The 12,880-nt window shown below is 47.8% G+C and overlaps 1 protein-coding gene across 1 annotated transcript in view; it reads left to right on the top strand.

The window, feature by feature from the left end:
* The window catches only part of LOC119172816 (CRISP/Allergen/PR-1), a 63,248-nt gene that overhangs the window by 29,115 nt on the left and 21,253 nt on the right, over nucleotides 1–12,880 (top strand). Inside the window, exons 3-4 of the mRNA XM_075893146.1 lie at nucleotides 818–1,037; nucleotides 10,164–10,251. Coding sequence (XP_075749261.1) covers nucleotides 818–1,037; nucleotides 10,164–10,251 — 308 coding nt within the window. The remainder of the gene's footprint in view (nucleotides 1–817; nucleotides 1,038–10,163; nucleotides 10,252–12,880) is intronic.

The raw sequence follows: 12,880 nt of genomic DNA on the forward strand, positions 1-12,880 counted from the left end.
ACTTGCGTGCAGAGAATCTTTGAATTTTGCTTTTGGTACCACTACTATTCAATCACTACTAGTCTTATGCGATTATTCGCATAAGAATAGTAGTGGTTGACAGTTTCAACTCATTTTGAAAGAACAGCGCCATGCATAAACAATCCTACCACATCCACTTGCCTTTAGAAGGTAAGTAATACGAAGGGGGATCGTTCGAGTGTTCCCTATAACAGTGTATGGTACTGTACATCATTACAACTACATACCGTCGATATTTCTGAATATGCAATGCCGTGTGCAGTCACTATGACTTCATTAGGCAAGGCAGTGCAAGGTCGGCATTCTATAAGAATCCCTCCAAAATTTGCTGTTGTTATTCCACAGCGCTGCACAACGAAGTCAATATGGTGACATGCTGAGTTAGTGAGTGCAACTTATTGTGGATTGTATGACTGAATAAAGCAGGAATAGAAGAAATGAACTTGACAGGACAGACGCTCACATTACAGGACAACGTCCTGTCAACTTCTTTCATTTGTTTCTGTTGTTTTCCGCTGATACAACCAACAATATGCTGCAGAACGAAACAATAAAACACTCAAAAATCACCGCAGTTTTTTAAGCTAAATAACAGGGTGAAATACGTGGACATAAATTCTAGGAATAGTCGATTTTTAACGATATGTCACTGAAGCAAACGTTTCTATAAGAGGACTGTATTTTTTTTTTCACCAAGACTTGTGTGAGACGTGATATATTTATGAGCCCCGCGTCATATTCGAGGCTGCATGCCGTGTTTAGGTATACGAATTTTATCCCATGCGCATCGGTGCAGAGAGGTCGACGCAGCGGCCTGCCCGGACCTGTACCGGCGCTACAGCCGGAGACACACGCAGTGCGTGCGGCCCCCGAAGTCGTGCCACCCTCTGCGCGAAGGCGTCTCTGAGGCTGACCGGCAGCTCATCCTGGACGAGCACAACGCCTTCCGCAACCGCCTCGCCTCGGGAGCCGAGGCCGCCAGCGGGTTACCTGCCGCCGCGAACATGATGTATCTGGTGAGACGATCGCTCGTTGACGCCAGGTCGAACCTCGAATAAACGCCGCCACCCGAATCGACAAAGTTCTCCATTTATCGAGATACTTTACATTCGCTGACGCGTAGCCGTACAATGTCTCACTCGTGGAAAACATTGCTGTAACGAAGTCTATTGAATCAACGTCCCGCCCGATGTAACAAAGTTCTCACTTTTGCTTGTTTCGGTGGGTGGGGGTCAGATAATATGAAGGAAATATAGATCTGATGAATTTTAGGTTTGATGACGAACGTCATAGTTTTTTACTTTTGAAATTTTAGCTCCCATTTTGTCTTAGCAGCTTTAATAATTCTAAGGGTTTATGGTTCTAAAACTACGATATGATTATGAGGGACGACGCAGTGGATGGCGTCAGGAGTTTCGACCACTTGGGGCTCTTGGAGGTGCACCAAGATGATAGCACACGAGCTTCAGGCATTTTTGCTTTCATCCAAAACGCGGCCGCCAGGTCAGCAGACGAACACGGCATAGCAGACGAACACGGCAGCTTCAACGTTGTTCTCGACTCAAAAGGCTTGACGAAATGAAATAAGGAATCAGTTCAAACTGGTATATTCACGGTCACTAATACAGCAATTATAGGGTCCTTAATAATTCAAAATAACAGAACATTGAAGGTTGACGGTTTGTTCTAAAATTTCGTGCCCAGGTCTCTGTGCGCTCATGTAAGTGTAACATCATATATTTCAAGAGGTATCTTCGTTTTATCCGCGTGACGCGTGATTTATTTCCTGGGACTTGGCATTTGAACGCGACTCGCTTATATACCTCATGAGACGCAAAACATGACCGTTCGGTGGCGTCGACAACACATGTTTGGGGTACAAAATCAATCAACCAATAAATCAATCAATCCATCCATCAATCACGTTCTTTGCCACTTTTGGAACCAGAGGACATGTGAAGAAAAAACACCTTGTAAGCTTGACTAAGCTTCCCAGCCGTTTACAGTTTAGCGCCCGCCGCGGTGGTCTGGTGGTTACTGTGCTCGATTGCTTACCCAAAGGTCGTGGGATCGAATCCCGGCTGCGGTGGCCCCAATTTCAGTGAAGGCACATGTGCTTGGGGCTCGTGTACTTTGGTATAAGGGCACATAAAAATATGCAGGTGGTCGGAATTTCCAGAGCCCTCTACTATACGACGTCCCTCATAACCATGGGATGGTGAACCCCAACAATTGGCGACTATTAGATGCGAAGCGTCTTATGCTCGAGCTAAGTCCGGTGTGTGGCGTGACCGGTCCCTACCGCGCATGCGCGGGCCCTCCTCCTCTCGCAACGCTCAGGCAAGCAGCGTCTGCTAGCTCACTCCCCTCTCTCTCTCATCTAGGCATCCCTACCTGGTGCGTTTACAACCCCATGTGCACCCCCTCCTCTACTACACTCCTCCTTCCCTCACCTCTCAACGCCGATAGAGGCAGCGTCGATTAATGTTCATAAATAATAATTGCTTAATAATTAAACATGTCTCTGTGGCCATGGATGTCTGTGGTAGCTGTAGTAGTTAACGGTGGGAGTGGGACCAAAGAAAGCGGTGTGACAGCCAGAGGAGCATGACTCAGTGATGTTCAGTACTACGACGAAGAATTCCTATTCAGGGACATGAGAATTCCTTCTTTCAGGGATTTCCCCCCGCAAATGCTGACGATTCCTAGCGTATTTTCCTGCACAACTGTACTAATTTCCACCCCCCAAACCACGCACACACATACTGTGCGTAAGGCACACGTGTCTCACGTACTGGTGACTTTTGAAATCACCACTAGCCCTTCCACTGCCGCACAACAAAAGCGTTCCTAAATAACTAATGTACTGTTAGTACACTGCACATTGTGGGCTTCAAGTGTAAAACCAATAGTGAGCCAAATAAACCGCCCCGCGTGAATATCAGAAACAATGCTTTCGTGGTGCATGCGCCAGGACCAATTACAGCAGATGACGGTGCAATGTGACTGCTAATTATTGGTCGGCATAGAAGAATTTCACCATGGTTAAAATTCTCTGCAATATCACGAATAATCCCCTTTTCTCTTTGGATCAAAACAACAGGCCGAAATTCCCCGGACAAGGAAAAATTCCCTGCACGGTACAACACCGGCATGACTGATTGTACGTCGAACTTGGGCTAAGGTTGCTTATTCGCGCATGCTATAGTTATTGAACGACACTGCCTGATTATAGGGAAAATTAACGCGTGTTGTGTCCACCGTCTTCGACGGGCACAATTTTTCGCGTGGGGAGCGTAAACGGTGAACGCCGAGTTACATCCATGCGAAACAAGCGCGCTGCTCTATGCGTTGCAGAACTATTTTTGGTATGAATGGATACTATAAGCCCGACTGTAGCTTAAAACAAAGGCATATGGGGTCAAGTGGGTGTAAAAGCATGAAGGCATAGAGTATCATACAATAATACCTAGAGGTGAATCTGGCGCTAGTGTCTACGCGGGCTCCTTCAGCAGCGCTTGTACCCCGGCTTCGGATCTGCTTCGGGTGGATTACGCTTTTGAGATTCGCGGTGATTCTTTTCCCGAGTGTAAAACAAAATGATATGAACTTTGTTTTAACTGAAATCTGCTTCATTTATTTGTACGCAAATTTTATTGCAAAAAGGTTTTGTGACCGCGCGACAAAAGTAAAACCTGGGCAAATTCAACCATCAGAATATGCATTGCTCTGCCATTGCGTTGCAGATATGGCGTCAAGATTTAATGAATAATTTTTTGCAACACTTGAAAACAAACATGCTAGTTTTCATCTCGAAAGTATGAATTATCATTTATGGAAATAACAATACAGTATTAAGAGATAAACACTTATCGTTTCGTCCTCTCCGACGCTATAGTGCGTTGTTGCGAACGACGGGCCGATCCCGCCGAAGCCACCACTGTTGCGAAGCCACCTCCGAAATCCCACCGCTGACCTCCACTGTTGCGAAAGACGGCGACGCCAACACGGTCCCGAAGGCGCCACTGCTTTCAACTCCGCCGGGAAGGTCACCAGCCGTTTGGTAGTGTATGTTTCTCAGCTCGCGACTGCTTCTGCGCAGAGCTGATAAGACGAGCGGACGAGACGACGGTGAGTTAAACAAGGTTTATGTACAGCATATATACAGAAGCGTTACAATTTCGGCACTGGGGCCGACAGAGACTCGAAGAGCCGAGCTCTCCTCTCTAACACATAGGTCAGCTTTTCGCCTAAGACCGCCGACTCACACACATGTCGGCTCTCCGACACGGGGCCTCCTCTCCCATAGGACGGCCGATCGCGACGCGCCGCAGGGCTTCTTTTATTTACACCGGGTCCAACCAAAATGTCCAATCAGAAGCGCCGCTGGTCGTCAGGGCAGATTCCTCCAATGGGGTCGCCACGCCATGCGTCAGACCACCAGACACGAGGACGCCGGCTCGCTGTCACGTGCGCCGCGGACTCACTGCACGTGGGCCAGAGAAGCGCCGCGCGTGTTTACGCCGTTGAGTTGTTCGCGCCAGGCAGACTGCGGGCTGGCCTTGACCCAGATTGCCTTTTTCAGAGGCACGGACGTTTGACGAGGACTCGCTGGCATAACAGCACCCCCGCCGCCAGACAATGCACCGGAAAGACGAGCTGCTTCCACGGGGCTCGGATGTCAGGTGCGCTCGTTCGCCAAGTCCCTCCAGGTTCGCCTCCAGGGCCCTGGGGAGAATACAGCTCCAGACCGTTTCGGGAACACATCCCATTCTTGACGACGGATTCCAGCTCCACTGGTTTTTCACCACAACTTGTCGACCAGCTTCACTCGTCTCTTCTGACCATCTTCGGTTTCAGCACTTGTCGATGGTTCTGCAACTTGCTAAGAACGGTTCGACAACAGACAACACACGACACAAGCAAGTGCCCTCGGTCACCCGACAGAACACCAGACAAAGTATAGTACAACATATACCTATCTACGTGTATATCGGAATTTTGTTCCCTCTACATCAAGAGGCACATGTGGGACAAAAGACCCTTAAAATGACAACTCAATTTTTTTCCCACGTACAACAACGTAACGAATTCGAATACCACATAAAGTTGGCCCCTTGAGATCACATTGAACGAGAGCGCTCAGCCCAGGTCGTGATGAGGTCAAAATTTTGCCCCGAATCGCCAGCCAGAAACCGAAAGGTTGAGAAGGTACTAGCTAGAACGCACTGCTCAATGCACCTGCATTAGCGTTTAGCTTTCCCCCTTTTCTTTAGCGCACGTCAAAGTTGCGCTGTGGAGCAACATGCTCCACCTTAGTAACTGGCCACTTTTAGGCGACGATACCTATGCGGCACCAAGAGCGGCTCACACTTGCGACGTTGCACAGGGGAACAACGATACGGCTTGCTACGGATTGACTCCTCACCGCTTAGCTCGATGTCGTGTTCGATCACCCTCGTGTTTCCGGGGCGGTCCGAAAACACGTCTCCAAACTCGGAACCAATCTTTCTCAGGTCCTCTTTCTCAGGTCCTCCTTCACTTAAGCTAGGCTCTAGGTTCAACTGTTCCCAGATTACTTTCGATCCCCCTTTGATTACATCACTAGAACTCCAAATTTCTGCTCCCTCTTCCTCTGAAGCATTCAACAGCTGATTTACGACCGCTTGATGTTGAACATTGGGTTTCATCAAGTTGTAAATTTTGTCCGGCCGCCTTCCTAATTTCACTTCATAATTTGTATCGCAAGGCTTCGATAATACTTTGGCGGGCCCTTCCCAATCAACCTCAAGCTTGATCTTTTTGAACGGCTGCAGCAGCATTACCTGATTATCAACTTCAAAAGCGCGCTTCTTCACAGATTTCTCGTAGTGCTCCTTCGACAGCACTTGTGCCGCGTTTTTGTGGCTTTCCACTAGCGCTTCAATTTGGCTTTCCACTGGCGCTTCAATCGAGAGATCCTCACGCTGCTCTCGAATGAGCGTCTCTCGATCAACTCTCGGCAGCTCGCTCCAACTTTCCGCTACAGGCGAGAGCGTTGCAACCCTCTCGCTCTGACTCAATGGCGCCATGTCGTCTCCCCCCACGCATACCGCGCTGGCCGTTTCCGCGACGGGCCGTTCGCGTGACTGCTCACATGACTCATGCGGAAAATTTCCTTTCTGGGGTTCCGTCGACCCGCCGACAAGGTCACTTGAGAGTTCACCGCATTGAACCAGATCAAGCTGCCGCGATAGCTTCCGCGCTTGCGATCGCGTGAGGGCCATGCACGCAAAGTTGGGGAAGAACGATTTGCCCTGCGCTTTGAGAAGCTGCTCTGAGTTGTTGGAGAAAAGATAAGGAAAACGATCATTTAGCGCGGCAGACACAGCCGCTTCAGTGCGAAGCTTACCGAACGGGCCTTCAATGACAACCGTGGCAATTGGTAAGCGAACACTCTGCTCCTCGGCGACTTGCCTGATCCACGCGCATTCTCCTGTGAAGTCATCCGGAGACACCAATGAAGGATGGACAACGTCCATGGTTGCCGCTGAGTCTCTAAGTGCTCGGCACGTTTTCTCATTCACCCTAATTTCTTGGAGATACGGCTCCAACAACCGCATGTTTTTTTTCTGATTCTCGGATTGTTGCGAAGGCAAACTTTTCCTGACAGTTTCTCGCGATGTGTCCTTCCTTTTTGCAGTTGTAGCAGATTAGCGGCTTCCGTTTGTTTTCCGATTCAAATGCCTGTGTGGTAGAAACCTCACTCGATTTTTCCGCTTCTGTTTTCCCTTCCTCTACAGTGTCCTTCGTAAGAGACGGGTCCTTTTTGAAATTACGGTGCGGAGCGGGTTTCCGTTGATCAGGTTTCTTTGAAAAGCCCTCTTTTCTTTCATCCTTTTCAACGCGCACTGCCCTGCTATGCAACTTTCGGCGAGTATAATACTCCTCAGCTAACTCAGCTGCCTTGTTTAACCGTACTTCACCAAGTCTGTCCTGCAGCCAAAGCCTGACATTATCGTCGATGCAGCGGTAGAATTGCTCCAATGCAACGCATTCCACCACTTTATCGCGGTCGTCATACACACCTTCGCCCTTGAGCCATTCAATCAAATCGGCTTTAAGACGAAACGCGAAGTCAACGTGTGACTCATTCCCCTTTTCAGCATACCGGAACCTTTGCCTGAAAGCCTCGGGTGACAACTTATAACGTCTTAAGAGCACTTCTTTAACCTCGTCATAGCTCTCAAACGCTTCTCTCGACAAGCAAGTTATCGCGTCGGACACTTCGCCGGGAAGAAGAGCTAACAGGTTCCGCGCCCAAAGAGACCGCTCCAAAGCGTTTCGCTCACAGACGTGTTCAAACTTGACGAGATACTTCGCCATGTCCTCGCCTACTACGAACGGTGGCAATTGGTCCCTAATTCTAAAACCGCTGATCTGAACTGTTGGAGAAGCTACGCTAGGCGCCTGCGAACACTGTAGGATTGCCAATTCTAGTCGTTTCATCTCAAGGCGCTCCTGTCTCTCGGCCTCCTCGCGCTCGCGACGTTCACGCCTTTCAGCTTCTTCACGTTCGCGAGCTTCTACTTCTCGCCTTTCAGCCTCCTCACGGCGTGCTTTAATATCCACCCAGGCCTCATCGACTTCCTCAGCCGACACTCCCTCATCCTTCATGATCTCAAGGATCGCTTGCTTTCGTTTCGCACGGCCCAAAGTAATGCCGAGTTCCTCACAAATTTCGATGAGTTCCTTCACTTTAAGGTTCTCCATCGTTCACACTAGCCTCTTGCTGTTTGCCCCTGTTAACAATTTACTTGCCGTACCCACTATAAGTCAACTAGCAAGACGCGCAAGCAATTTTTCACTCTCCTGTGTTTACCCCCTCTGCATTAACTTCGGTTTCAAAGCGCTTCGACTTGGCTTGAAACGATCAAAGCTCACTTCAATGCTTCACACAGCCTTTCTCTAAACTACTACAACCTGAGCTAGAGTAGTCTGGTGAACTGAGGGGAAAACATCAGGCACTCACCGCATCGATGTCGCTGACGCCGGCCGATCCCGCAGCTGCCAACCACTGTTGCGAACGCTGCCACCGATGCCACCACTGTTGCGAACGACGGGCCGATCCCGCCGAAGCCACCACTGTTGCGAAGCCACCTCCGAAATCCCACCGCTGACCTCCACTGTTGCGAAAGACGGCGACGCCAACACGGTCCCGAAGGCGCCACTGCTTTCAACTCCGCCGGGAAGGTCACCAGCCGTTTGGTAGCGTATGTTTCTCAGCTCGCGACTGCTTCTGCGCAGAGCTGATAAGACGAGCGGACGAGACGACGGTGAGTTAAACAAGGTTTATGTACAGCATATATACAGAAGCGTTACAATTTCGGCACTGGGGCCGACAGAGACTCGAAGAGCCGAGCTCTCCTCTCTAACACATAGGTCAGCTTTTCGCCTAAGACCGCCGACTCACACACATGTCGGCTCTCCGACACGGGGCCTCCTCTCCCATAGGACGGCCGATCGCGACGCGCCGCAGGGCTTCTTTTATTTACACCGGGTCCAACCAAAATGTCCAATCAGAAGCGCCGCTGGTCGTCAGGGCAGATTCCTCCAATGGGGTCGCCGCGCCATGCGTCAGACCACCAGACACGAGGACGCCGGCTCGCTGTCACGTGTGCCGCGGACTCACTGCACGTGGGCCAGAGAAGCGCCGCGCGTGTTTACGCCGTTGAGTTGTTCGCGCCAGGCAGACTGCGGGCTGGCCTTGACCCAGATTGCCTTTTTCAGAGGCACGGACGTTTGACGAGGACTCGCTGGCATAACAGCGTCTATCCAAGTGGTCCCAGTGGTCTGCCCTCAACGCACCTCTAGTTTTGTTGTGAAGCCGAATCAGCAAAGCGTGACAGTGCGTCCACTTAGTTTCAGCATCGGTTTGTAGTCGATTGAAAATCAGTTTAGGCAAGACGTGCTTGCGAAAAACGAACTCGAAGCAATATTTTGCACTGGCTACATTATGCGAAGTGGGGAGTGAACAACGCTTTGTTTAACCTGTCAAATACGACTCGTAAAGCCCCAACGTCACAGCAAATCAGAAGATCTACTGGTCGTCAGCCTCTTAGAACAAAAAAAAAAAAAGCACTGCTTCAGCCCTTTTCACCACACCCCACTACCGGCGCTGCACGACGAACGAAGCTGACACTGCAAAAAAAAAAAAAACGTCTGTAGGCAGTTCGCTAGATAACCCTATCCAATCCGAAGCCTGTACTTCCCATAATTCCGATAGAGGTACACGATCACAGCGCTAGATTCCTTTCTAGTTAATACTGTATGAAACTCTATGCACGAAGGCAAGGTGATGTGGAGAGATTATACTGATAGGAACTGATAAGAGCCAATAACATTGATAAGGCTGATATCATAACAATAGTATAACACGTGGAAGGGAGAGAACAGTCCCAAACGAAATGTTCAACACCTTAATGCTTTTACCGCCAAAGTTTTATCATTAATCGATAAGTAATTTACCCCAAGTAATGTTACATTTTTTTGCTTCTGGGCCGAGCAACAATGTGCTTCGTTTTTACGGATCATGAATTTTGTAGAACCTAGCCGACGCCGTCAAAATGTGTGACAACCCCGTGAATTTTTCCAATCGTGTGTATACGAGTGTGTAATAAAGAGCTTCATTAATATAAATTTGCAGTACTTACTGCCTTTTGTTCAGTCACTTTTTTATTACAACTCATCCCCTGCGTAATGCCAATCACCCTAACATTAAGGTGAATAAAGCTAAATAAATAAATAAATAAATAAATAAATAAATAAATAAATAAATAAATAAATAAATAAATAAATAAATAAATAAATAAATAAATAAATACGCGTGTATTGGAGCAGGTGCATCAACTGGTATACCACCAAGTGGTGTATCACCAAGTGGTGTATCACCAAGTGGTATACCACCAACAGGCACATACCACTTGTTACATCTACTCCACTACACAATACCCATCCAGCACGTCACCTCTGCAGATTACTGTACGTCTCTGCCTCATTCCGTTATGTGTTTGGTATACTGAGGTAGTTTCGTTATGTGTTTGGTACACTGTGGTAGTTCCTCATAGAAAATTTGCCACAGTACTTTTATACGTGTGTTCTAGGAGTGGAACGACGAGTTGGCGACCGTGGCACAGAAGTTGGCCAGCATGTGCGCCATCAAGCCGGACTGCGCGGACTGCAGACGTGTTGGTGAGCTGTTCATATAGAAAACTGTCCCAACTATATCACGACGGCCGTGACTGCCGTGGCATTTGGTACCGTTAAAGAGCTCCCTTCGCAGGAATTCCGGCGTAGGGGTCGGCAACAGTGTCGGCGTCGTTGATAATGAGCGAGAAATCACCATTTTGTCCGTGGCTGAAAAATTGAGCGAAACAAATAAAATAAAAAACAAAAAACTGTGGTTTGAGTGAATATCGAAGCTAGGCCTTCTGCGTAGCAAGCAGGTATTTATCACAGAGCCACGCTACTGCCGGTAACGGACCGAAAAAGAAAAAAAAACACTGGATGTCACGTAGCAGAACAAATCTCCTAACGCACGTAATATAATAATAATGTACAATAATATAATATTATAATATGCAATCACGCACGTGGCAGACGCGTCGAATCGCGCCAGGAGTCAAAACACGTTAATTCCACAATGAGTGAGTGTCCAGTCCATTACAAAGCGCTCAAATGTATGTTCGTGTGTTGGCTTATGGACGCACATAGGGTCATTCGCTTATTCGCAAAAGAACAGCTATGACGCAGCGGGCACTGAACAGTTGTACCTGCAATAGACGTTCTAAGATAGCCTGAAACGACTAATGCTACGCGCACAGTCGTTCGTTTCCTTACGTCATGGTTGGAGAACAAAGAACCGAAGCCAGGCGAGCGGCCGAGAAAGCGATACGCTCGGGGCCGCATTACGCTGCCGCGTTCTTTTCTTCAACGTAAAGCTCAAACGTCCTCTGAGTTTCTTAAACATAAAACGCAACAACAAAAGCACACAAGACACAGAAAGGCACAACACGAAGCGGTTGTGCTCCGTTTGATTTTGTGGTTACCTCTGGTAATTATCAATTACCAACAGGCTTACAATCACACTCTTTCATGCTATTAGTTACCATTGTCGGCCGCCTTCGAGTGACCTTCGACCTAAAGCTTTAGTGTTGTTGTTTTGGCACTTACACGAGGCGATGTGGTTATTTAAATTAGGCATCCAAGTACTCGAGCGAGAACATACAGGCACTCAAGCAAGATCATCCGTATACATCGTTGCGAGAACGAAACGAAGCGTTCGGACAATTTGCTCAAGAGCTTTTCACACATTAAAACATTCCTCGCCAGGTTTGCGCATTGCAAACCAAAGAGCATGCCATGTAGCTAGGTAGGGGGCGGTCGTTTATACACAATGCTTGACACAACGTTTGACACTTGTGGCGCGATAAGGTTCAAAATTCAAAGCAGAAGGCCACGCGACTTCTATCACTCTCTCTTTAGAAAGACACGCTTGGAGAAGAAGCAGCTGCGTAACGAAACGAGCCCACATATATACGTAATATACACCCCTCGTGATGTCATTGAACGCTACCCGTGACGGTTGCGGATGCTGACTGCGACGAAGGGACGCAGTGTCCACTTTCTCAGTGAAGCTCGCCTCATACAAGCATGACGACAGCATGGGGCTTGAGATGTTGCTGTGCAAGGCCAGTTGTTGGAACATATTGTAAAGGTGTGAACAGAAAAATAGCAGGTGCAGACAGGAATTTACAGGCCAGACTTTCATCTTGTCTCTCCTAGCACTGTATAGCTGTGTAAAATATGGTTGGCGAAAACATGAAAGAAGACGAAAGAAGAGACACGGAAAAGCACACCATGTCGCTTTTCCGTGTCTCTTCTTTCGTGGACTTTCAAGTTTGCGCCAACGATGTTTTACACACCTACACACCAACTAGCCCGACAGCATACGTTACTGTAAAGCTGTTTTTCCTCCAATACTTTCTACAAGACGACTTGTTATTGCTCCTAACTTGACCAATAACCAAGCAATTTGAAATTTTCTGCTTCTAACAGCTTTATATGGATGACGGCTCGCAGTTCAAATTATGCAATCATTATTTGCAGGGATGCTGGGTGAGAAAGCCTTTAACAATTTTTTTTAATCGAGAACACGTGTGCAAGTGTTTCCAATTTGCTAGCCCCAAAATCGGTGCTTAGGGTGAAGAAGCTATCTAAGCAGTAAAGTTACTTTAGGACACCATCTTTTCGATTTCATTTTTACGGAAGTGTTTGCTATTTTCTACGACTTAAGTTGTGGAAAATATCTGACACTGACCGAATTTCGCGGGCGAAGGTGATAAACATGGCGGCAAAGCTGCCCATCAATAATTTTGTATTGAGCGTGAAATGTTATGTCCATTTATTAACGCGATAGCATTAAAGAACTTGTTTCACAGAAATTCAGGTGTCGGCGTCCATGTCGGCACTGTTGGTGGCGGTTGGTGGCGAGCGCAAATTTAGCGTTGTCAGTCAGCAAAAAATTCTAGATTCGCAAATACACAAATAAAAAATAATTTCTGTTCGAGTGGGAATCGAAACCAGGACTTACGCGTGGCGAGACGGCGTTCTACCCCAGAGCCATGCACGTACTTGAAGCTGCTCTGAAAAGAAAAGAAAAGAAAAGATGCGTACGAACGTCATTTAATGATGCTAAGTGCCCCTAACGCATGTAATTATCTCGTGAGAACAGCGCAGCCACGTCTTAATTGCTCTACGAGTGGTTGGTTTAAAGACCCATCAATTACAAATCACACAAGTGCAGTTTTTCATCATAATC

Source organism: Rhipicephalus microplus, chromosome 4 (assembly GCF_043290135.1).
Source record: "Rhipicephalus microplus isolate Deutch F79 chromosome 4, USDA_Rmic, whole genome shotgun sequence".
NCBI classification, from domain to species: Eukaryota; Metazoa; Arthropoda; class Arachnida; order Ixodida; family Ixodidae; genus Rhipicephalus; species Rhipicephalus microplus.